General features: G+C 40.1%; 1 protein-coding gene across 4 annotated transcripts in view; it reads left to right on the top strand.

Annotated features, from left to right (window-relative positions):
* Positions 1-27,673, top strand: part of alk (ALK receptor tyrosine kinase) — a 417,876-nt gene that overhangs the window by 226,540 nt on the left and 163,663 nt on the right. For all 4 annotated transcript variants that reach the window (XM_082517110.1, XM_082517112.1, XM_082517111.1 and 1 more), the window contains exon 4: positions 14,309-14,513. In XM_082517110.1, coding sequence (XP_082373236.1) covers positions 14,309-14,513 — 205 coding nt within the window. The remainder of the gene's footprint in view (positions 1-14,308; positions 14,514-27,673) is intronic.

The following is a 27,673-nucleotide window of genomic DNA, read 5'->3' on the forward strand; positions in this document are numbered from 1 at the left end:
CACGCTTGACTTTTCTCAGTTCATGGGCAGTTATTTTGCGCCTTGGTTTTTCCACACGCTTCTTGCGACCCTGTTGACTATTTTGAATGAAACGCTTGATTGTTCGATGATCATGCTTCAGAAGCTTTGCAATTTTGAGACTGCTGCATCCCTCTGCAAGATATCTCACTATTTTTGACTTTTCTGAGCCTGTCAAGTCCTTCTTTTGACCCATTTTGCCAAAGGAAAGGACGTTGCCTAATAATTATGCACACCTGATATAGGGTGTTGATGTCATTAGACCACACCCCTAGACCCGGTTCGTAGAGTACGCTTGGGGAGTGTGATCGTGTGTACAGCGTCTCTTTATGTCTGTCTCCACGTTGGTTGAGTGTGGAGTAAGTACATATGAGAGCATGAGGGTGGGAATGGATGTTTGTGTCTGTGTGTGCCTGTATGTCTGTGTCTATATGTCAGGTTGGGTGTCAGGCGCCACCTCTCTGGGGACATCTCAGGCCCTCCAAGGTTTGGAGGCCTATCTCCCCCCACCACCACTTCCCCTGCCAGTGGCGGACTCCCTCGGACATCGGTGCGTTGGTGGTTCTTTGTGTCCGGGGATGGGCATCCAGGTACACACCGGCTCACTCCTTGGCGGCCGCTTATCGGGGCCTGGAGCCTGGGGCTCGCTCGGGTCACTTCGGAGGTGGGGTGCCCCCGGCCTCTCGGCCTGGGGCTCGGTCACGGGCGCGTCACTGCAACTCCCCCTGGCTTCTGCTCCGCGGCTGCTGAGTGAACCCTCATCTGGGACTCTCCTCAGCTCTTTCTGGGACAGTGGCGCGGCTGCCCCTCTGTTGGTCTTCCTTGGTCTCTTGTGTTCTGGGGGCCTCTGGATGTCTGGAGTTTTGATCTCCTCCATACCTGCTTCATGCCCTGGAGGACGGGGCTGTGGCCCCCCCACACCCTCTAGCAGATTATAACATGAAGGAACCTTTTAAAAAAACAAGCGCGTCCATGCTCACAGGTGTACACACGGGTGATCACACCCACAAACTACACCCTTTTTGGCTCCTACCTCAAAGCACACTGTGTTCTGTTGATCTTATGTGCTGCACAATAATGTTTAACATTTAGTATTTACTGTCATATTCCCATATATCATTGTGATGTTGTTTATTCTATTACTCTTGTTCTCTTCTGCTTGTTTTCTTTTTTCTTTCTCAACAGGTGATCCAGGTGATCGATATATGCATTTTTTTTTTCTGCCCGTTCTGTTGGTTTTTGTTTTTTGCCCTTCTCCCCCGTCCCTCTTCTCAGCTGTTTTTCTTTCCCTCTTTCTTTCTCCCCTTCTTTCCCCCAGTCAAATCTGTCCCGTATTCAGCAAGTGAAAATAAAATAAACAATAAAAGGTGAATCAAATGGACCATTATGGCAAGGCTGGGATGGTCAATTTGGTAAAGTAAATCCGTTGGGCATCTTTCTTTGCCTTTAGACAACAATTCTGAGGGCAAAAGAGCCAAACGGGACAGGCAAAAAAAAAAAAAAGAAGACCACACCCCTTCTCATTACAGAGATGCACATCACCTAATATGCTTAATTGGTAGTAGGCTTTCGAGCCTATACAGCTTGGAGTAAGACAACATGCATGAAGAGGATGATGTGGACAAAATACTCATTTGCCTAATAATTCTGCACTCCCTGTATTTATGCTGTGTTGTCATGTGAAGTGCTGTCATTCTGATTTCTTGGTCACCTGTATCAAATGACACTGCTCAGCAGTGGCTGACGGAACGTGGAATATCCTGTTGCATCCTTTACTCATTTGGCAAAGCCCCATTGGTAGTGTTTGTATCAGCTCAATCTATAAACAAGGCCACTTAATCAGTCAGCTCACTGGGCCTAGATATAAAGCCCCTCAGGTTGCAGTCCCTGCTAAGCCTCTTTAAATCATGACTTAGGCTTTCTGTTGACTTCCTTGTTTATTTTGGTTGGCGTCAGAGGCAAATTTAGACATCAGAGCACTGCAGTGTTATATTTTCCTAACTTTTCTATTGACAGCAGTACAGGATAGAATGAAAACTGGTCTTATGTCCAGTGTTGTCAATGTTGTGACGGTACAATGTGCTTGCACAGCCTATTAAGACTTCCGTTGCTGCAGCAGAAAGAAGATAAGGAGGTGATTTGACAGAAATCAGTGATGCATATTTAAAACACCCTTTAACTGAAATACAGCAAAAGTTCAAACTGTTCTGATAATGCAGGGACGTTGCAAACGTTAGCTAATGTCGCCTTAATCACTAGAGATTATTAGCTATATAAACCTCCCACTACTCTATTGATATGAATGGTAGCATTTTACACAATTCATACCGCTCTAAATATGAAAGTGATGGACTACAAACCTGTTCTCCACTCGCAAAAGAGGGGTACATGTTGCTCTGTGCTAAATCTGCATAATAAAGGGAAGGTTTGTACTGTATGTACAGGTCTGATTTTCCTGTGTCTGTGCTGAATAACACTACTTTAAGTGCTTGAACATTGGGTGAACTGCCTCTGTGTGGTTAAGAGACTAAAATAATGTTATGCATGTTTCTCATCTTATCTGTTTTGCTACAAATAGTTGTTTGCTTCTTTAATGACCGAGCCTTTGCTTTGGGTTTGATAACTAAAGGCTCCACCCTAAAATGATTGAAATCATTCACTCTGAATTATTCTTAGACACTACAATAGCTCAACCAGCTAATTACATTGCTTTTGAAGGTAACATTGTGATGTGTATCCAATTGAACTGAGGTGGTTTGCAAATAAGCTGTTATTTCAGTTTCATTGTCTCTGTGGTGCTCATTCCATTATTAGCAACACTGGTAATAATTCACCGCAAATATTATTAAGGCAGCTGTAAGATGTTTGCTGTTTTGCTCAGAAAACTTCAAATCTCAGAAGATCATAACCGTCAATTCTATTCTCTCAACTTCTACAATCTATGAAAAGTTCAGTGTTATTACATGAAGATGCATTTTTGGAATTGCATCCTGCATTTTCAAATTAGCTTTGAGAACCTGCTTTGTGCCCGGAAGTCTTGCCTAAAAAAATACTAAAACCTGTGACTGTGGTTAAAGCTCTTGTGGAAGATTCAGCTCTGCTCTCTCACTGGGTGGTAACATGTTATCCTTGGTAACGCAAAGTAAAACGGTCAAAGGTTAGGAGATTGAATTATGCAATCAGTTAACAGACATCTATTTTATTGGGATTATTTACTGTCTCTTTAAAGTTATTTGTTGCCTTAACATTCACTTTTACCTTCTATTTGCATTAAGCACAGTTAAATGGTTATACGCCAAATAGTGGTGTATTCAATAGTAGCTCCCTACCCAACTAATTGCATTTACTTGTTGTTTAGTGTGGTTGTAGAGAGCATGTACTTTTGTCAGTGATATACAGTTTCATTACTTAGCATGATTATCTTCCAGAAGTCATTGCTAAGGATTGTATGAGTGGCTTTATCAGTATAAGAACCTTCAGCATATCATCAGAGATATAAAATGTATATAAAAGTAGTGTAATGCAGGTGTTATAGAATTTGACTTGCCCAAGGGGAAACTGATTTTGCACATTTCTGATTTAATTGATCAAATCTTCACCTGCCGAATCTTCCAAGTTTTGTGATTAATGTGTTTTGTACTGGCTGCTGGAGGTGTCATCAACAAAGGTGATGTGAAAAGTGACGTGGCAGGTGTTAATCAAATTTTATCAGTGTAAGAGGCTGGGGTTTGCTCTACGTTGAGGTACTTTTTCTTTGATGCTGAGGTATCACAAATATCACATTTCTAACCGAAGTATTGCAGCGTTATATCAATTTGTGGGTTCAAAGATACATAAATATATTTGTATTTATTGTATTTGTATTTATTTACTTACTGAAGTCTACACGGTTCTTATTTTAATGCAGCGAGGTGCCCAAGATTAGTGTTTGACACCTGAACTATGCATTGTTTTAATCAAAGGTTTACATTCACAGCATTTCATGCTATCGTTAATGAGACACATCTTTCATTTTGGACTACCTACATTAAAAATCCTGCTATATAGGCCTATGTAGGTATTGAGGCCTATCTCCCCCACCACTTCCCCTGCCAGTGGCAGACGCCCTCAGACATCGGTGTGTTGGTGGTTCTTTGTGTCCGGGGATGGGCGTCCAGGTACACACCGGCTCACTCCTTGGTGGCTGATTATCGGGGCCTGGGGCTTGCTCGGGCCACGTCACTGCAACTCCCCTTGGCTCCTGCTCCGCGGCTGCTGAGTGACCCCTCATCTGGGACTCTCGTCAGCTCTTTCTGGGATAGTGGCACGATTGCCCCTCTGTTGGTCTTCCTTGGTCTCTTGTGTTCTGAGGGCCTCTGGATGTCTGGAGTTTTGATCTCCTCCATACCTGCTTCATGCCCTGGTGGACTGGGCTGTGGCCCCCCCCCACACCCTCTAGCAGATCATTAAATGAAGGAACCTTTTAAAAACAAGTGCGTCCATGCTCACAGGTGTACACACGGGTGTTCACACACACAGACGACACCCTTTTTGGCTCTTACCTCAAAGCACACTGTGCGCTGTCGATCTTACGTGCTGCACAATAATGTTTAACATTTAGTATTTACAGCTATATTCCCATATATCATTGTGATGTTGTTAATTCTATTGCGCCCGTTTTCTTCTGCTTGTTTTCTTTTTTCATTCTCAACAGGTGAAATTAAAAAAGTGAAAAAATATATATGTTGTTGCCAGTCATATTCAAAATTAGCTTATTTTTGTTTTAAAATGAGACATTGTCTCAGTTCAAACATTTGATATTTGTTTATGTTCTACTGTTAATAAAACATGCTTGCAAATCATAAAAAAAATTTTAAAAATTAAAAAATAAAACAGAAGCATTAAGGCTATCATTTGGTAACACACTGTGCTTTGATTGGTTTCCCCACGTATGCTTTTGACTTTCCTTTTAAGTGTTTTTCTTCAAATAAAATCCTTCCCCACTGCAAAAAAAAAAATTAAAAAATCCTGCTTCATGTTTTTTGTTGAGTTTTTTGGTTTGTTTGTTTGGTTTGTTTGTTTTTAAGGAACAGAAAGATGTTTATGCTGTACTTCTGAATACTTGCAAGTAGAAAGTTTTTTTTTATCTCAACTAATGGGCCATTTAAAAGTCCCTGCTGTGAAAATTACTTTTAAACAGGTGTGTCTTTGAGGTTGAGCTGTTGCATTTCTTAATTTCCTTCAAATTTCAGTGTTTAGACAGATTTGCTTTAGATAAAAATTAAGATGATGTTTGGCTGTCTACTTTTTGCCTTAGCAAAGGTTATTTATCATGCACCATGTGAACTATGTTTCTTTTTTTGTATACGTGTACATCTTACTGTCATTAAATGCTTTGTGGATATTTAAAAATATGAAATACAGTTTTAAATGATTAGTGGACCTGCTACAATAGCAAATACCTTTTAAGTGGAGTAGTGACAATGACTAGTGCAATGATTAGTACACGGATTTATAGACATTGAAGGTTTGCTGGTATTAATAACAATAAATGAATTGATGTAATTATAAATGAACATTTAGAGGATAGCGGCAACTCTGACACCAGTGTTGTTAAGATTTATGAGGCCATTTTATTGTTCTGTTTAATGTATTAGTCTCGTTAAATCAAACACTCCTTAAAGATTGACTTTTACTTGGACAGCAGACATTATGGTAACTAAAATGCAATCAAGAATAAAATGAGCCTTTGCACTAGACAAAACCCTAAAATGTCTCCATCACAGCACTATCAGGTTATAGAGTGATCCCTCTTAAGAATAACAATTTCATATTCAGAATTAACTTTTTTAATCTTGCTTTTCTTGATTATTTTTAGAGGCCTTTTCGTCCATAGTGGTGAATCCTAAAATTTTAGATTGATAATCCTCGTTTCCAGTACCAAAACTCTGCCAAACACCAAATCAACTTGAAATAATAAAGAAGTCAGAGTTCCTGGTAATAACTATAGCACTCCAAAAACTGGAGCCTAATAACCTCTGCTTAGGTAAAATATCACGTTCGAATGCTGTGAAAATCCTTACCAAAATTAAATTGCTGCATTCAATCAAAGATGATTAAAACAGAAACATACGTGAGGTGGGCTTAAAAGAGTGAACAGAACACACAGAAAATACTGTATTAAACTTGTTAAATATGTATCGTGTTTGCAAGTAAATATTGGATTATTTAAAGGGTATTAAAGATTTATGGGAGAAAAAGCCACATGTGCTTGATAATTTCCTTCTTACATTTTACTCTCTATGTCATTTTTATAGGGAAATCATGTTGAAATATGCATGACAAAGTAAAAGACAAAACCATGGCACTTGACTATGATGATCAAAGGATGTTTGTTTCCAGTGGTTAATGAGGTCTTCTTCCAGTTTCTGTGTTCTGTCAAAAGTTTGAGGGCTGTTTTTCCCCATTAATTCTCCACTGACTAATTTTGTTGTTATAAATTAAAGGTGATCAGCTGTTATCTTCTTGATTGCTTTTGATGCCAAAATAACAATTTCACTGACATTCTGCAGAGTTAGACGGTGACTGTGATTATTATGTTGTGTTATTATGATTACTAATATATATAATATAATAAGATGTATTTTAGAAAATACATTTTTTAAATAAATAAATGCTTTTTACTTCTCAAAAGCATTACAATATCTTTGAGGATTCAATATGCAATATTTTAATATTTATATGTTTAAATATAATATTTTGTTCTGCCTATGAAATTGAGGTATTTTGTGAATGCACTGCATTCTAGTACAAATTGGTTCCAACAAATAAGATCAGCTGGTCAACAGAAAAGTCAGTTCTGGTGTAGAAATAAATCACTTTGTCCATATTGATTTTTTTTTTTTTGTGTGTGTGTGTGTGTGTGTGTGTGTGTGTGTGTGTGTGTGTGTGTGTGTGTGTGTGTGTGTGTGTGTGTGTTTGTTTAATTGTCCTGCACTTCTGATAGCTTTCACCAATAATTCAACACACTGTTCCAGCAGGCAACAAATCAAGCTCAGCTGCAATCTTGGCAGATCAGCTCATCTGAGTGTCAGCTCACATCAGCTAATGGCTCAGCCAACACATCCAGTTTGTGCTATTTTTAAGCTACTCGAGCCTGTCTGCACATTTGTTAGCTGCTTTGCAACCCACTTCCACCTCACCTCCTTCTTTAATGCTGTTTCTGACTAAATCAATGTCATACCAGTTGTCACTGGAGTCTACTGTGCTTGGTCTGGGTCTGGAGAAACAGCAGCGTTCTTTCGACTGTAGTGATCCTGTTACAACACAAATTGTTTTATACAAATTGTTATTACACATAACCCTGTTTTACAAAAAGGAAGGAAGCCTAAAGAAAATGAGAAGCTAATACAGTTAACAAAATTTACATTTAAAAAAAACTGTGTCCTGTCTCACATCCCATCTACCTTTTCACACTCTCATGATGATCTTTATAAATACTGCTTATCTGAACTGTTTTTATGTTTTAGTTGTAGCTTAGAGGGCAGAGGAGTTAGTGTTTGCCACACAGCAAACTGGAGTAATGAACAAATGCAATGTTTTTCTTTAACTTTGTTCAAGAAAAACACACAAACGCACATTTTGAAATAAGAATAAAGTCACTCAAATTGAATTGCAAGTGTTTTCTATCCGTGTTATTCCATTGGCATCTTTTCTGCATGCCCCTGTACACCCCCTCCATATCAGCCCCTGTTGCATAGTCAGAATAAGCCATTTCCTTTTTAAACCATGTAGCCCAGGAAAAAAAAATCAAAACAAAACTGTGGTTTGCTTTGTACTCCCACGCATGATGTTTTGGTTTTTTTTGTTCTTTTACGCACATTGAACTTCACACTGAGTTGCACCCAGAATGGGCAGCATGCCTGTGAACATTTCATGTTCACTTATTCAGATTTGTGTTATTTTTTACTCACATTATTTTCATTCTTATTAAAAGGAGAGGACACATCGTGTGTGTACCATGTTTACACTTGGTGTTTCAAAGCATTAGGTCTTCATCCGGTTAGTCGTATTATTAATCATTCATTATTGAATATTTTTGGTCCAGTTTTGCATTCAAATCTGTCTGTCATACATGCGAGCTCTGTGCAGTCCAGAAACAGCATTTTTTTTTAAAGACAGTGAAAGCTTTAAGTGCAATTGGGATGTTTCTGCATAAGAGAGCAGAGAGCTATTGGTGTTATGTGCACTATAAGGTAACCTACAATAAAATCAGTATGATTAACATTTAGTTGACAAAGACAAACAGACACTGTATAGACATATAATTCCACTCACATGTTTAATAACTCTTTCACGCTATAACCAGAAAATGCTGTAGAGTACACTTTTATTCGACCACCAAACAAAGTCAACTTTAATGGTGAAATTAAAAATCAATGGAAATCACAGTATGAGTGGGGTTTGTTTTTCGCATTTGTCCCAAAATAATGTTTAAAAATCTTCTTTTTCTTGCTTCTTCTTCCGAATCCCTGAAGAAAAACAGAGTGATTCATCTTTTTACACTTTCTATAGTGGTTCATGATGATTACTAAAAAGCAGTTTTGCCTGGGGGAAGGAGGAGGTTATGTGATTAGTCTGGTTTGCTTGGTAGCTAGATTACTCAGGCTGTTTGAGTGGATTTACATGTCATTATACTAGAAGTGGGGCTTGGCCCAACTTAGAAAGATTAACTTTTGTATTCCTGCGTTTCATCCAGATCCAGATTTGGATGCTGAAGTTTTTAAACAGGTTCTTCACCATTACAAAACTGGAATGTTTGTGGCACTGGACTGCAGGATATTGCCTTATAGTACATTTAAAGATAATAATACGGTAGAAAAATGAGAAGATATTGTCTTGATGTTCTCAGAAACCCAACACAATACACATGCTATCTCGGTCAAGTAAGTAATTTTTGTGTGATGTAGAGGGAATTTTCAGCCCTGCCAGTGAATCGCAGTCCCTGATTGCAATTTTACTGATGTCGTCCCCTTTCACCATAACAGCACACCAGATTTCAATTTGAAATCACTGCTGCAGTAAACAGTTTTATTGAAGAAACCACCAACAATACACTATCACAAGATAGCTTTTTATCAGCATGCAGAACATACTTTAACACCATTTTGCTACTGTGGAAGCTGTGTCACCGTGTTGATCAGATGAATGGGTTGTAAATTAAAATGTTTGTCAGTCAAATTGTTGGCACCCCAGAAATCCTGTGCTGGCCCTGGGTAAATGCATTATGTTATAAGAGGATTTGGCAGAGAATACAATCTGAATTGTTTGTTTTCCTCCTTCTCTCAGGCCTTTAGCTGCAATTTTATTATCTGAGGGAATTCTGTTCTCTCCAACAGTTGGATTTGGTATGCTATGTCAACAAGAGCCTCCGTTGATTGAATCGGTAACTGCACAGAGAGAGAGAGGGAGAAAATTGTTTACCAGCTTGATTCAATGATACAGAATAGAACTTTCACTTTGGATTGAAATGTTTCTTGCTTCTGTGTTTTGGGGCTTGTCTTCCTCATCGCAGGGGCAGCAATCAAGTACCAGTTTAGAGGCACTGCAGATTAAGCTGGTGTCACTGAGGTTGAGCTTCACGGATAAATAAGAAATAGCCTACAAGAAACTCCGTTTGCAAAGAATAATAGGGCAAGTAGAGCACTAGTGGTAGTGTGGGTTAAAATCAAAGTGTATAGATTGGTGGTTACTGAAGAGTTCTTTCTAGTTATAGAGTCTTTCAGTTGTTTTAGGAATGAGGGTTGTTTTTCCATTATGAATAGCTCTTGAGAAAAGTTGTAATTTTCATAAAGTTATTATAATTTTCATTTTCATGAAGTCTTAAATGTTAGATTTTGACATATACAGGGAGTGCAGAATTATTAGGCAAGTTGTATTTTTGAGGAATAATTTTATTATTGAACAACAACCATGTTCTCAATGAACCCAAAAAACTCATTAATATCAAAGCTGAATGTTTTTGGAAGTAGTTTTTAGTTTGTTTTTGGTTTTAGCTATTTTAGGGGGATATCTGTGTGTGCAGGTGACTATTACTGTGCATAATTATTAGGCAACTCAACAAAAAACAAATATATACCCATTTCAATTATTTATTTTTACCAGTGAAACCAATATAACATCTCCACATTCACAAATATACATTTCTGACATTCAAAAACAAAACAAAAACAAATCAGCGACCAATATAGCCACCTTTCTTTGCAAGGACACTCAAAAGCCTGCCATCCATGGATTCTGTCAGTGTTTTGATCTGTTCACCATCAACATTGCGTGCAGCAGCAACCACAGCCTTAGAAAAATCAGTCTTGAGATATTTCTTGGCCCAGTCTTGACGTTTCAGCTTGTGTGTCTTGTTCAGTGGTGGTCGTCTTTCAGCCTTTCTTACCTTGGCCATGTCTCTGAGTATTGCACACCTTGTGCTTTTGGGCACTCCAGTGATGTTGCAGCTCTGAAATATGGCCAAACTGGTGGCAAGTGGCATCTTGGCAGCTGCACGCTTGACTTTTCTCAGTTCATGGGCAGTTATTTTGCGCCTTGGTTTTTCCACACGCTTCTTGCGACCCTGTTGACTATTTTGAATGAAACGCTTGATTGTTCGATGATCACGCTTCAGAAGCTTTGCAATTTTGAGACTGCTGCATCCCTCTGCAAGATATCTCACTATTTTTGACTTTTCTGAGCCTGTCAAGTCCTTCTTTTGACCCATTTTGCCAAAGGAAAGGACGTTGCCTAATAATTATGCACACCTGATATAGGGTGTTGATGTCATTAGACCACACCCCTTCTCATTACAGAGATGCACATCACCTAATATGCTTAATTGGTAGTAGGCTTTCGAGCCTATACAGCTTGGAGTAAGACAACATGCAAGAAGAGGATGATGTGGACAAAATACTCATTTGCCTAATAATTCTGCACTCCCTGTATATTTTATTCTTGGACTCTAGATGAATAAAATTCTAATGAGGAATAGTTTACATTTTAAAAGCGTGTTTACATGCAAAGTTATTACGATCATGGATAAGAAAACAGTACAAAAAGTACAACTTTGATTAAAAAATAAATAAAGCAAGTTTCTAGTGTCATAGCTTGATCTTGGATATATTCCTATACCTATTAGCTACTAACAGATAAAAGCATACATGCTGCAGTTGATAATTAGTGTTTTTAAAAAGACTTGATAACAAGTTTTCTACCCCGACGCTGACAACATTGAATGCACAACAATCACATCAGTATCTTTGTTTATGAAGACTCAAGCAGCTCTCGGGCAGTCAGTACGCAATTTAATTATGAAATATACTGAAAGAAAAACAAACAGAGTAAAAGGACTGTTGGATCACAGTTCTTATCTTATAATTGCAGGTTATCTTTCAAGAGAACTAACTTTATCTTTGTTATGATTTAACATTGTCAGGCCAAATAAGAGCTGTGTTCACTGCTCCATGTTTAAACATGCAATTGCTGCTGATTTAAAGAGCATATAATGCTAATTATGCTAATTTACAAACACAGAATTTCTAGTCTTGGACATACTAGATTAGCTTTGCATGATTTATGTTCATGGATCCAGGCATTTTTTTTCACCCTGCTCATTTTAAATATTAGCATCCAACAGTGGAACAACATATGTAACAAACAAACACAAATCTTGCCTAATGCTTTGTGTTGTGATGTTTTAATGTTTTTTTTTTCTCAATATAAGCAGTTAAGGGATCCCATCTGCTTAATACCCTGTCAATGATGATGTTGCACTATGCAAATTTGGGAAGACAGTCAGAGGAAGCGAATATTGTGATGCATTAAATAAGACTATCAAACTCTGTTAGGCAGCAGTATTTAGGGGTAAAGCTAAAGCTGAACTCTACTAACCGAATTACAGTCTTTGCTTTGCACTTTGCCATTATAATTTGTGCCCTGCCAGTAATTGCTCCCAAGCAGGTATTTCTCCATCTTATTAGAACTGGGAAAGAAGAGTTAATAGTTTTCTGCCTTCGGGCCCAAAACCCTTCCAGGCTAAGTCTTAAAAACTTTATATCAGATTGCTGTTGGGTGTGTAGAAAATGCATTCAGTCCACATTGCCTGAAACTTGTTGTAAGCATTCATACTGTCCTTGCCAAATTGTCTGGACCCTCTGTGTAAGAAGCATTCAAATGTGGAAAGCAGAGCAAATGAGGCTTAACTGGAGCACTCCAATGTGAAGGCCTTCAAATTATCCAGTTTTTTTCAACAGCCCCATGGGATAGGGGAAGGCATTTGTTATCAGAGAAGGATAATTCTGTTGGCACTACCACCACCCACTATGACCTCTCTAATAAACATAAAGTAGAATTATTCCCTTGCTGACAAGGACAGAAAAAGCTTTGAAAAAGTATCTGCCATTAATACCAGAAATACAAAGTTTGAGGGTTTAGAAATATTTAAAAGTGTATTTCGCTTTCTCCACTATTTCTATGTCAGCAGCCAAATTGTAGCATGTTTGTGCCCATTTCCCCTGCTTTCTGCAAAACGTTTGATTCCCTTGACTTGCATCCTTCCAATAAAGCAGCGTTTGGATGGCACTGGGGTCGATTTGACTGACTCACCAGAGACTTATTCAACTACAGCCATTGTTCACCTGCTATAAATGTGGCTGTGCCTCAAGGTTCCAGCAGAACATTGCTGGCTAAGCAGCATTGTTTTAGTGAGGATAAATTATTAAGTAAAAGCTTGTAGTGAAGATAGACTCTCTCCGTGTGAAATGAAGTTTTCCAAGGTTTTTTAAAAACCTTTTTTAGAGTAAGACATCACACCAGATTTACAAAGGGAAATGCTTTGGATGGATACATGAGTAGATGATGGAAGGAGATCATATTTATTGTTGAATCCATATTAGAAATTATAGGCATTAACAGAACGGTGAATGTAAGGAGACAAAGATAAGAGAGGGGATGATACCTTTCTTATCCATAGTCAATCATGTACTACACTATGACTCAGAAGAAGCAGTACTGCATTTTTGAAAGGCATGCTCCACCTTCTGCTGTGCCTCTTTATGGACAAGGAGTCATACTGCAGCACGATAATGAGCCAAGACACACCTCAAAGATCAACAAGTACCAACTGACAATTACTTTCTTCCACAGTCACCTCAAATGCCACTGAACACTTATAATAACTGAGAAACCTAAACATCCTCACACGACTACAGAATGCTTGTGAATAGTGCAGCGATAACTTTCGTTTTCAGGTTTGAACGAAAGTGGCGTCGGTGCACTTCCAGACAAACAAAAGCAAACTAGAAACATCTTGACTTGTGGCGTCAGATGTTTGGGTGCCACCTAATTGCAGATTCATACAGTTTGTACCATTTGGCACTTAGTTAAGACTAAATAAGCTAGATTTAGGCTTTGAAATCACTTTTAAAGATTTTAAGAAACATCTGTTCTGTTAATGTGTTCCAATACAAAAGCTGTGTACAGGGTGGGCCATTTATATGGATACACCGTAATAAAATGGGGATGGTTGGTGATATTAAAGTCCTGTTTGTGGCACATTAGTATATGTGAGGGGGCAAACTCCTCAAGATGGGTGGTGACCATGGTGGCCAGTTAGAAGTCGGCCATCTTGGATACAACTTTTGTTTTTTCAATAGGAAGAGGGCCATGTGACACATCAAACTTATTGGTAATGTCACAAGAAAAACAATGGTGTGCTTTTGAAAATTGACCTTGAATAACAGAAAATCAGTTATTCCTTCTTATTTAAAATTTTTGGTTTGAATTTTCTTAATAATCTCCTCATTAACAATACTTTACTTAACTGAGCCTGTTAAAAATGGATTTTCTTCCTTTTAAGTTGAGTTTCTTTGTGCCACTTTGCCACAAACACACAGATACCAAACTTTGTGCTTCTGATCAACTTCTTCCTTGAGTGAGCTTAATAGAAAGTGAAATGGAATATCAAAGCTATAAAAAAAATCTCTTTGATTTTTTTTTCCTTTTCCCCCCTGCTTGACTTTTTTGTGCACAGGGTGTCACTGACAGCTTATTTTCAAAGCAGCTTTATTTTATTAATTTTCTTCAAGGGCTAGACTCAGATGTGGCCTTAAAACTATCTCGTTCTACTTCCCATAAATCATCTCAATACATGCTACAACATCATATCATGCATGCAAGATTCCATATCGTTTTCAAGCTTTTGTACTCGTGCATTTAGCCAATCTCTAGTCTTGGTTTTACACTTGTTTGCTTTTCCTCTCTCCCTCAGGTGAGTTTCTCTGGGTGAACGGTTCAGCGTTTGGAGGCCCCTGGGTGCTCAGTCCTTGGCTATGGGGGGGACAAGGTCCTTGTAGCCTGGACATGGCTGTGTTCTTCCACCCCAGGCAAAGTGGGCAGTACACTGTTTGGCTTATAATGCGAGACAAGTCCCCTCTCTCCCTCTTCTCAACCGACACTCTCCCGCGCATCACAGGGTAAGCCCATTTCTATACAACTACAATTGGGCAGAAGTGTTAGGATTCTTTTCTCTGTGGTTAATTAAATTTTTGTTGATGATTTGAGGGAATTAGAAACCACCAAAATGTGTTTTACTGTGGAGTTCAAAAAAGCTGAGATGAAATATCTTCATTCAAGACAATGTGTGCTTGTTTTTTGTCTGACATCTCTTCTTATCAGGACATTTTATTTTGGAGCATTTACTTATTTTAAAGATTTATTTTTGCGTCTGTGTTTATTCATTCATAAGATTTAGAACTTGTTGCGCTTGCTGTTTCAACACTGACAGGTACAAAACTGCTTTGTTGATGTTTTTCTCTTTTCTAGCATATTACCCTTTCACATGTAAACAAGACACACCTTAATGGAAAAAAAACAAATGTGATAATCTGGCCAGTTATATAGAAAAGTGAAATTCCCCCTGGTACTTTAGTGTATTTAAACTGAATATTGGTCCATTTTATCAAAGGAAGGTTAGGCAGTACAACTGCATTTCTTTGTTTTAAGCACAATGTTAGAGCAGGCGAGAGGGATATATTTACCAGGTTTATGTATAACAGCAAGAGTTTTAAATTTGATTTTATGCTGTGTTAACCTTGAGTTTGTTCCATTATATTTACAGTTGCATGGTTAATGCTGCATTTTATTTATCTGCATGTAGGCCTAGTAAAGATGTGACACCATTAGTGCAGTGGGTTACTGCTACAGTGACAGTACATAGTGATGTTTAGAGTGACTTTATGATCTTTGTAAAACTAAAGATTTGTGAATGGAAACCATTCAGAGTTTGTCTTCATTACATTTTTCACAGGTATCATAACCGCGATGAATGCTGGGTATATTTCACAGCACACATTTGTACTCATAGTAGGCACAAATGCCATGTAATATTAACATTTCTTCAAATACATTGTAAACAATGGATGAGTGTAAGTGAACCATCACAGGCCCACATTTTCAAATGGGCCTGGCAACATTGCGTATAACTGTGAGAAAGCATGGTACACAGTGATCACTCTGGTCAAGAGATCACGACTTGGATTTTTCCTGTCACAGATCATTTTCTTCCTTCTTTTCTTCTTCTTCTAGTTTTTAAGACCTGTTTTTTGCAGTGCAGTTTGTTACTACCATGTGTAATTTACTTTTGCAGCAGTCAAAGTTAATGCGTTAGTATTATCTTATGGTGCGAGTAATCCTTAATTAACACCAGGTCTGTGGCCCCCTCACGCTGCCTTTTCAATGAAGGCTTTTCTGAGATCTGCGTTTCACACTGAGAGCAACAGGGCGACAGAGGCCATAACAATACCCGCTTCACCACTTAATACTTGGTATGTGTGGTCATATCCATGGGTGGCTTTATTAACATATCTGTTCTTTTTAGGGAAAGTGTCTGTAGGATGTGGTAATACAAAGAGCTGAGCTCACCTTGCCTCTATGAAGTGGTTTCTTGGTGCTTGTGTGTCTAATCTCTTAAGGGGACTGGGATCATATGAATATCATGCTATGTGCATCCCTCCAGCTTTGGCTGCACGTGAATGGGAGTGTGCATTAACGTGTGTGTGTGTCCTTAAGGGAGCAAAGCAGGGATGTGCTCATTACATGTGTGACAGATTAGGCTGTGCATTGTGTGCGCTCTCATTTGTAGTCAGAGACTGCCATCCTCCCACACCATCCCTGCCATTGTAGACTCGCTCAGCTAAACTCCCCACATTTCTGCTCTGATGGGAAGACTCTTATTATAAAAAAAAAAAAGAGAGGGTTAAAACAAAGCAAGAAGAGCCACCCACAAACATCGGAAGAGTCAGTCAGGTTACTAATTGCAAATCTGTGCCTTTGCCTTTGAATTTTAATGCTGTGTTTTGACATGTTTGCCCAATTTGGTTGTCTGGGCATTTAGCACAAGGTTAGTCAAGTAGGAAACAAAAAAAAAATCCCTGTACACATTAGTCATTTACCAGGGTCTTTCTAACTGCAAGGTAGCTTGAATCTTATTAGGCTTCATTATTCATTTTTTATTCATTTTTTACATTTCCCTGAAGCTGGAGACATTCAGCTCAGAATACAATAATGGATTCTACATTAAAATGCAGGTTTAACATACAGGGAAAAAAGAAACAAAAATGAATGCACTAATGTACATCTCATCCTAAATTCCAAGGCTTCAAAAGTAATTATTTCCATGCTAATTTGGGCATGAAGTAGCATGCATATATATATATATATATATATATATAAAAACACCCAGCACGCCCCTGCGGGCGGTTTATCCTTCAAGCTCAGGTCCTCTACCAGAGGCCTGGGAGCTTGAGGGTCCTGCGCAGTATCTTAGCTGTTCCCAGGACTGCGCTCTTCTGGACAGAGATCTCCGATGTTATTCCCGGGATCTGCTGGAGCCACTCGCCTAGCTTGGGAGTCACCGCACCTAGTGCTCCGATTACCACGGGGACCACCGTTACCTTCACCCTCCACATCCTCTCGAGCTCTTCTCTGAGCCCTTGGTATTTCTCCAGCTTCTCGTGTTCCTTCTTCCTGATATTGCTGTCATTCGGAACCGCTACATCGATCACTACGGCCATCTTCTTCTGTTTGTCTACCACCACTATGTCCGGTTGGTTAGCCACCACCATTTTGTCCGTCTGTATCTGGAAGTCCCACAGGATCTTAGCTCGGTCATTCTCCACCACCCTTGGGGGCATCTCCCATTTTGACCTCGGGACTTCCAGGTTATACTCGGCACAGATGTTCCTGTACACTATGCCGGCCACTTGGTTATGGCGTTCCATGTATGCCTTGCCTGCTAGCATCTTGCACCCTGCTGTTATGTGCTGGATTGTCTCTGGGGCATCTTTACACAGCCTGCACCTGGGGTCTTGCCTGGTGTGATAGACCCCAGCCTCTATGGATCTTGTGCTCAGAGCTTGTTCTTGTGCTGCCATGATTAGTGCCTCTGTGCTGTCTTTCAGTCCAGCTTTGTCCAGCCACTGGTAGGATTTCTGGATATCAGCCACCTCCTCTATCTGCCGGTGGTACATACCGTGCAGGGGCCTGTCCTTCCATGATGGTTCCTCGTCTCCCTCCTCTTTCTTGGGTTTCTGCTGCCTGAGGTATTCACTGAGCACTCGGTCAGTTGGGGCCATCTTCCCAATGTATTCTTGGATGTTCGTTGTCTCATCCTGGACTGTGGTGCTGACACTCACCAGTCCCCGGCCCCCTTCCTTCCGCTTAGCGTACAGCCTCAGGGTGCTGGACTTGGGGTGAAACCCTCCATGCATGGTAAGGAGCTTTCTTGTCTTTATGTCAGTGGCTTCTATCTCCTCCTTTGGCCAGCCTATTACCCCAGCAGGGTACCTGATCACGGGTAGGGCGTACGTGTTGCTGGCCCGGATCTTGTTCTTACCATTCAGCTGACTCCTCAGGACTTGCCTGACCCTCTGCAGGTACTTGGTGGTTGCAGCTTTTCTAGCGGCCTCTTCGTGGTTCCCATTCGCCTGCGGGATCCCCAAGTACTTGTAACTGTCCTCTATGTCTGCAATGTTGCCTTCTGGTAGTTCAATCCCCTCAGTTCTGACTACCTTCCCTCTCTTTGTTACCATCCGGCTACACTTCTCCAGTCCGAACGACATTCCAATGTCATTGCTGTATAGCCTGGTAGTGTGGATCAGTGAATCGATGTCTCGTTCACTCTTGGCATACAGCTTGATGTCATCCATGTACAGGAGGTGGCTGACAACTGCTCCGTTCCGTAGTCGGTATCCGTAGCCAGTCTTGTTAATGATCTCACTGAGGGGGTTCAGGCCTATGCAGAACAGCAGTGGGGACAGAGCATCTCCTTGGTAGATCCCGCACTTGATGGTGACTTGTGCTATGGGCTTGGAGTTGGCCTCTAGTGTTGTACGCCACATCCCCATTGAGTTCCTGATGAAGGCTCTTAGGGTCCCATTGATCTTGTACAATTCTAGGCATTCCAGTATCCAGCTGTGGGGCATTGAGTCATAGGCCTTCTTGTAATCAATCCAGGCAGTGCACAGGTTGGTCAGTCTGGTCTTGCAGTCTCGGCTGATTGTTCTGTCTACCAGTAGCTGGTGTTTTGCGCCTCTGGTATTCTTGCCAATTCCTTTCTGTGTCCCGCTCATGTATTGACCCATGTGCCTGTTCATCTTAGCCGATATGATGCCTGACAGGAGCTTCCATGTAGTACTGAGGCAGGTTATTGGTCGGTAGTTGGAGGGGACCGGTCCCTTCTTGGGGTCCTTGGGGATCAGGACCGTCCGACCTTCGGTTAGCCATTCCGGGTGTCTCTCGTTAACTAGCAGCTGGTTCATTTGTGCTGCCAGACGCTCGTGGAGTGCAGTCAGCTTCTTCAGCCAGTAGGCGTGAACCATGTCGGGCCCTGGTGCTGTCCAACTCTTCATACTGGAGACCCTTTCTTGGATATCTGCCACTGTGATGGTTACTGGACCCTGTTCAGGGAGGTCGCTGTGGTCTGCCCTCAGATCCTCTAGCCACTGAGCATTGCCGTTATGGGTTGCATCCTTCTCCCATATGCTCTTCCAGTATTGCTCCGTCTCCAGCCTTGGTGGTGCTGTTCTCTTATTGTTCCCTTGCCACTGAGAGTACACCTTTGCTGGTTCTGTGGAGAACAGCTGGTTTATTCTCCTGCCTTCTATCTCTCTGGTGTACCTCCTCAAGCGGCTGGCCAAGGCTGTGAGTCTTTGCTTGGCAGTTTCCAAGGCCTCAGGTATGGGCAGCTTGCTGTATTTCTTAGGCACCTTATTTGTCTTACCTTTCTGCAACTCCGTTAGTTGGCTAACCTCCCTCCGTGCTACTTTGATCTTGCCCTCTAGCCTCCTTCTCCATGGAGGGTACTGCCCCTTGTCGCTGTTCAACTTGTAGCCAAGCATCTCACTGATCACTGCTGCCGTATTGTAGATCAGCTTGTTAGTGTCGGTAATCGTGGTTGTAGGTATTGCCCGTAGTGCTGCATTAACATCATCTAGCAGACCTTCTGAGGGTACTTCACGTAATCTTGGTAACCGGCTACGGGGGATCCAGGTTTCAAGCTTGGCCATGATCCTATTTTTCAGGTCAGTTCCTCTCGCACTCAACAATCCTTCTCCTATCACACTTGGGGCTATGTACCCAATCTCGGGTGGGGGTGATGATATCGCCCCCCTGACCTGGCGTCCTGACTCCTCCTTGCCGTAGCATTTGTGTTGTACCTCGTCAATCTCTAGCTGTGAGAGCAGTCCCTTCTTTCGAATGTTGGAACACTGAGCTACTAGTTGTTTCGCCGTCATTGTGGATGTTGGGTATCGAAGAATCCATAGGTCCCTCATCCTATTCATGTAGCCCCTCCCGCCGGGGTTACTTGCGTAGTAGCATTCCAACAACGCCCTGTTTTCGTCTCTTGCCCACCGATGCCTTCTTGTTCCAGTAGCCCACTTTTCGTCAGGGTGCCCTGGTTCCTCAACACCTGACGCGGTGTATATATATATATATATATATACACTGTAGACACAATGTGCGGCACGGTGGTTAGCACTGTTGCCGCACAGCAAGAAGGTCCTGAGTTCAATTCCACCATCAGGCCGGGGTCTTTCTGTGTGGAGTTTGCATGTTCTCCCCGTGTCTGCGTGGGTTCCCTCCGGGTACTCCGGCTTCCTCCCACCGTCCAAAGACATGCAGTTTGTGGGGATAGGTTAATTGGAAAATCCAAATTGCCACTAGGTGTGAATGTGAGTATGAATGGTTGTCTGTCCTTGTGTGTTAGCCCTGCGACAGACTGGCGACCTGTCCATGGTGTACCCCGCCTCTCGCCCTATGACAGCTGGGATTGGCTCCAGCACCCCCCGCGACCCTGAAAAGGATCAGCGGTAGCGTATGTATGTATGTATGTATGTATGTATGTATGTATGTATGTGCGTGCGTGCGTGCGTGCGTGCGTGCTCGCTCGCTCTTCTGGATAGAGACCTCCGATGTTGTTTCTGGGATCTGCTGGAGCCACCTGCCTAGTTTGGGAGTCACCACACCGAGTGTTCTGATTACCACTGTTACCTTTACCCTCCACATTATCTCGAGCTCTTCTCTGAGCCCTTGGTATTTCTCAAGCTTCTTGTGTTCCATCTTTCTGATGTTGCTGTCATTGGGAACCACTACATCTATCACTATGGCCGTCTTCTTCTGTTGTTTTTTCTGCCACCACTATGTCCGGTTGGTTAGCCACCACCATTTTGTCTGTCTGTATCTGGAAGTCCCACAGGATCTTAGCTCGGTCATTCTCCACCACCCTTGAGGGCGTGTCCCATTCCATGTATGCCTTGCCTGCTAGCATCTTGCACCCTGCTGTTATGTGCTGGATTGTCTCAGCATATATATATATATATATGTGTGTGTGTGTATATATATGTATATGTATATATAGTGAGAGAGAGAGAGAGAGATATTCAGCAGAATGAGTGATTGTAAACATACAGTGAAAGCAGTGATAGCGCTTTTCAGCCAATATCTTTGTTTGGCTGACCCAGTCAAACAAAGATACAGCAAACAAGATCTGAAGGTAGTGGTGTGCGATACTGCATATTTTGGTATCTATCTGATATCAAGTAAATACGGGCCAGTATCGCCGATACCGATACTAATACTTTTCAATAAATAAGGTGGATGCGTCATTGTATTGCTAAATCTCAATTACTTTTCATGACCTTATGTGTTCTTTGTGATGTTTCCTTTTTTTATTATTAAATAATTAAAACCAGGACATAAATAGGATAAAGTTTATCATTGAATAGAAAATGCTTTATTTTTTTTTATTTTTTTTGAAAAATCTTAAATAAAGAGTGCACGCAAACCAGTAAACAAATTAAAACAAACAAGTACTGTTGAGAAACTATAATAAAAACATGACAATTAAAATTCTCAACAACAAAAAAAAAACTGGTGAGAATATAAATAATATGTAAACAACTTAACAATGCCCAAAGCGTCTAAGTCACGTCACATGACGGTGCAACATCTAAACACAAGAGGGGGAGGGGGAGCAAAGTGTGCCTGCTCTGTCCTGCCCATGAACTTTCTATATATTATTAACTATATTAACATGCTCATACTGAAGCCAGGACTTTATATAGACTTTAACCTCCATTGTTTGATTTCAAAATAAGTGTTCAAGGACTGAGGCAAAAAATGTCACTGTCCATGTCCATGCTAGTTTCTTGTCTCTAAACTTAGTTTCAGTTTTCAGTGTATATTCAAACCCCTGGGGTTCATAGTGTTTTACACATTAGTATTAATGCTTCAGAACAACTAAAATTTGATTGTGGAGATTGTGCTCAGGATCGTGCTTTTTGGGGAGGAAAAACAAAGTCAGGCCATGCAGCAACATCATAATGAATAGCCATGTGTTATGCACGGTGTCACTTGAGACACTGGCTGTGACTTTGATCTGTATCCAGTATCTTATTCTTGTCATGTGATTAACTGATCCTTCCTGTGTACTTCTTTAAAGAACAATTAAACCCTTATCCATTGTTTAGAGCTTCACAAATGCCACAAAAGGCCAAATCATTAAAATAACATAACATAACTTCACTGACCGTCCAAAACTACACTTTTATTTCTGAAAAATTGGGACCTAGAAATTAATAATATCACACATAACAAGTAGATAGTCCTTACACTGTGCAGTCAGCATTTTTCTCAATTAATTAGTCGTTTGAAGTGTCAAACTAAAGGATAAAAGAATACATTTTTAAGCTTATGCAACTTCTGCATGTAGCAATATTTTGTTGCTGTGACAAACTCCAACACAATCACACAAGTTTTGCTCCAGCCTTCACCCAAGGAGAGAGTGCTTGCTTTGAAAGTCCTGCAAGCTGCTTGACCGTCTGAGTTTCATTAATGTTGCATCACATCTGATGGTGTTGTCCAAGTACATGAAATCTTTGAAAATGAAATCTTTTTGTATAATACTTTATCCACTTCAAGTGTGTTTCGCAGTGTAAAAATAAATGTATGGACATTTTTTTGTAGAAAAAATGAAAAAAGTATACCAATTATGGAAGAATGAAAAATTAACCACCTTAAGAGAAAGAGCCAAATAAGTCGTTACCGTGGGTCGGAGGGCTTTTTGCACGTAATTACTGTAGCACTCTCTATCCAGTTTAGCGCTAATTGTGAAACACTGATGGAACAGCACAGCATTGTTGACTGAGGTGTATTTTTGCAAACACTGAGTGACAACAAAGTAAGGGAAAGAGACAGCCTAAACGTACCAAACAGATTGATGAAGGTTTGCAAATAATTGCTGTCTACTTTATAAATGCAGATAGATTTCTAAGACATTGCAATAAATCTGAGTCAGCCTGCACTGATGAGCCCAATTCATTGCAATGATTGTCTTTGCAAGAGAGGAATCCACTTAAATGGCTGCTATCTGGCTGTATTCTGGTTATATTCTTATACAAAAACAAGGTTGCCAACATCATGTTGACACTGTGCACCAATGGTGACGCAGTGTGAAAATAGGTCCTTTTTCTGATTAATTGAATAAAGTGAACATTTGGCTAACTGAAAGGACATAAAATAAAACAATGATGAAGGAACAAAGCACACAGAACAGAACATAGGTGGCAGTTTTCTGAGTGACTCGTAGCTCGGGAAGATTTTTTTTCTCACTAGTATGTAAGTGGAATTATAAAGTTATAGTTTTTTATGGTTTCCATCAACCTCCTGCCTCAGATTTCTTAACATTGTATTTTCACAGCACCAGTTCCAGAACAGCTGTCTTCATGTATATGAGAGCTACAGGATGTGTGTTTTCTGGCCAATATTTATTCAGACTGTAATGTCCTCATGTTGATGTGTTTCTCCACATGAACTCTGTAGAAGTACAGTCTTTGCACATGCCTGCAAGAAAAGGGCCGTGTGTATACCAATCTCTTACACTGCATTATCACTACAAGTACCCAGTGGCCTCAATTGTAAGTGCATTAATATCTTGCTTAATGAAAGGAGGATAGGGCAGGACAGTGTGGAAAAATGGTTGATATAGGTTAAATCACCGCAGTAAAGTAGGATCATCATAAAAGTGATTGATAGGTAATGTAATGTGGGGGAAGGAAGCATCAAAGGAGGCAAATGTTAATGGTAATTTTGATGTACAATAGGAATATTATGGGGAGTGCTATATAATATAATCATTCCTAATACATAAGGTAGGATGTTAACGTTTATTACAGCAGTAGCGTTTGAAAAAATCCTTTTTGGTCTACACATTGATCTGGACAAAAGTCTTGAGCTACCCCTCATTTCTTTATATTTTGTTTCCAAGGAGACTGACCTGTTTTTAAAGCGGTCTTGAGCAGTTGTTCTCCAGGTTTTCTGAAGGGTATTCAAAGTTTTCCTTCGGACATTGGCTTCTTTTTCACTCATTTTCAGTCCAGTCCACTCTGGCTGTATTTAGAGGATTTTTTTTTATCATTCAAACATAAAAAAGGCCCCTAATTCTGATGGCTGAACGGTGTTGAGTCTGCATGTAAAAGACAAGTCAGCAAAGAACTGATTTCAAATTTGATCTTTTAGCACTTTATTAGTATGGTTAGGTATCTGATTAAAAAAAACATCATTTATTCCCATTTCTTTAGTTGAATCTATGCACCAATAAGCTGATTCCCAAAGAACTATTGAAAAGTTGTCTTATGGTGTGCATTGTGTCATTTAAAAACTCTGATGGAACTGGACAAATTTAGGACAAAGGAGGCTTATCTAAATCTAAAAGTACTAAAAGTCATCTCCTTGAGAAATACGAACAAATCCAGCAAATACCTGGCATGGGACCTGAGAGATGCAAATTACTGAAAGGCCTTATCACAAAGAGTCTCAATGGAAGGGAGGCTGTTGCAAAGAAGCGATGAAATGTCTTAAGAAATGATGAAAAGTTTTAGTTCAGTTAGTGTCTACAGCCATCTGTAAAACACAGTGGAGGGTCTGTCATGGTTTGGGGCTGCATTTCATCCAGTGGTGTAGGGGATTTAGTCAAATTGATGAAGCATGAAAATGATCCTAAACACATTGCCAATGCAGTAAAAGCATACCAGGAGAGAAAAAGTCACAATGGAACACTATCGTCCATGGATTAGCCTTCCACATGGCCCAGACCTCGATATACTACATTGTTGATTTTCAAGGTTATTAGAATTGTACAAACTCAGTTTTTGCCTTATAGATATTCATTTCCGTGTATGTTTGCAAACATTTTCAATAAGCTGGTCCATTTTCATAACAAAATGAATAGAAATAAGAAATCACTCAATACTTTTGCAGAATAGTACTGTACATCAGTCATGACCACACTTCAGTCATGTTATAGGCAAGTAATGTTGCACATTTTGAAACTGAAAAATCTACAGATTACTGAATGTCATCAGTAATGGAACAGCTTCGGTTTCTACATCAATAAGATGAAGATGCAGATATTTAGTGTGTTATATTTGAGTTCTGATAACTATTTAAACTGGACAATAAAGCAGAGAAGTCCTCTAAAGGCTGTTGAAATTGTGTGAGGTTATGCATTGAACATTTTGATATTGTCACTGCTGGAAAGCAAGCTTTACTCCATGCAGCAATATCAGTGCCCTTTTCTGATTTCAAAGGGTTTTGTTTTGGGGTTTTTTACTCAAAAAGAGTTATTTCCTGCCAACCCTGTACTTACCATTTAAAAGAATGATAAATTGAATGAAAACAAACCAAAGGTGTTAAACAGAAAGTGCTCAAACATGACACAAACCACAGACTCCAGGCTGACAAACATGTGACTTACTACAGTCCTTCTCCTGATGTGGACTTTATCACTATCTGTCTAATGTTGCTGTGGATGTCGGGGGATATCACCTTGTCCATATCTCTACGAAGCCATCAGCATCAAACAGAGTGGCAGGATTTCATTCACTAGTACATGCAGTACTGTCTTTAAACACATCATCTATAGAGACATTGAATGCAGAGGCTGCTGTTGCTGCACTGCTGCCATGTTGCTCAAACTGTAGACACAATGTGAGCATTACCAGTTGATGCAATCTGTTTGTACAATTAAGAGTTTCCATGGTTATAATTGATCAAAGTGTTCCCACACAGCAGAGACAGCTGGCTGGAATCAAAGGAATAGCTGTATTTTTATGTCAAATTGAACCAGCTTAAATCCCTGTAAGTGAAAGGGATTATTCTTGCGACTAACTTAATTATTCAATTTACATTCCCATAAATGAAATAAGAAGCAGCCACAACACTGACATCATATGTGTCTGTCTTTGCAGTGGATACACTTAGCGAGTTGAATTATTGCCAACTGCTGCATTACTTAACTTGTAAAGTAAAGAAATCAATATAAACTGCATATTAAGTTAGAATGAAGAAAATATATTTTAACTCCCAGTAGTGATAATACAAAAGCGTAGTCATGACAACTGTTAGTGTATAGTAACCTGTACTGCTTTTTTAATCATAATTTTCAAAGGGGCATGGATTGTTGTCCAAAGTGCATTAAGCAGGTTTCATTTGAGTTTGATAGATTAATACCCTTTTGATTTAATAAAGACACTTTGGTGAATAATTAATGTTTCGATTTTTCAAGCTTTTAGGTTTTATCTCAGCTCACTTATTACCAGTGGTTTCAAAACAAATAAATAATATAGAAAAGTAATTGCGTATCATCAGTTCTCCTCTGTAGCCTCACAGTGTTTTTATGCAATGATCTTGGTACCCTTTTATATTTATATTTTACAGTGTCGTGTTTCTGCTGTACAGTAAAAACTCTGTACTGCAATCGTGACACATCCACCCCACAAAGAGTCTCTTACAGCCATGTTTCTGGGTCCTTCAATGAGTGAAGCTAAACTAGAGTGGGAGAGATGGGTAACCTCGAAGCCATCTCTCTGGCAAAGCAGTGTATCCGTGCCTGGCAGGAATCTCCACTCCTCCACTTAGTGATCACCAAATGCTAATCTCCAGGTCCCGGACTGTAGTTGCCGCAGGGCCACAGCTGATGGGATCTTCATAGCTGTGGATCTGGGAGTTCTGCCAGTGGGAAGGTTACAATTGTTAAAAATTGTTTGGAGAAGAGGAGAAGGCAGCTTAGAGCTGTGATTTTGAACTTTTGGACTAATATGTACCTCGAGACATTATGCACCAATTGTACATAATGTCTCAAGGTCATCAATGGAGCCATAATCTGCCATATGGTTTGTGATATCCTGCTGGACATGTGTACTGCAACATAAAAATCTACTGTTTTCCAGCCGGTGGACTGCCTCTATATGTAAAATCACTGGCTTTGAAGTAACTTTGATCTTAGCATCCGACAGTGTATAGTGATCCACATGATGCCATACAATCCATATGATGAACAGTGGAACTTCCATCAGTAAGCAGCAGTTTACAGTGCAGCTGAATGACGGCAGGTTTACAACTATACATGGACGTTTGTAAACAGCATATAAAATTATCATGAAGCAGTTTTATACACCTGATAAACTTGGTAGTTGTAAACAGGTCTGGTATAATTATACACAGGTAAACTGTAGATTAAATAATGGCAATGGTCGTTAGTAATAGGGGTGACCGTGGCTCAGGGGGTTGGGAAGCGCATCTGTAACCGGAAGGACACTTTACCCTACTGCCTACTGGTGTTGGCCAGATGGCGCGATATGGCAGCCTCGCTTCTGTCAGTCTGCCCCAGGGCAGCTGTGGCTACAACCGTAGCTTGCCTCCACCAGTGTGTGAATGTGAGAGTGACTGAATAGTGGCATTGTAAAGCGCTTTGGGTGCCTTGAAAAGCGCTATATAAATCCAATCCATTATTATTATTATTATCATTATTATTATTATTATTATTATTATTATAGTGTTATTAAAAAGCCAACAAAGTACAAATTAGACTGTTTTAGTCCGAGTTCTTGATGCCTTTTAAGAGTGATCATTTTCACAATACCTGACGTGAACTACTTCATTTTAAAATCTAAGTTCAGCTATTAGTGTCAGTGGTTCTTTTCTAAGGGTTACAGCTCAAATTAATTAAAATTTTACTGACTAATACTGCTGGCAATCAATCGGGTTTTGCTGGGATGCTTCAAGTTTATTTGGAACT

This window comes from Aulonocara stuartgranti (assembly GCF_965226115.1).
Source record: "Aulonocara stuartgranti genome assembly, chromosome: 19".
In the NCBI taxonomy this organism is placed as follows: Eukaryota; Metazoa; Chordata; class Actinopteri; order Cichliformes; family Cichlidae; genus Aulonocara; species Aulonocara stuartgranti.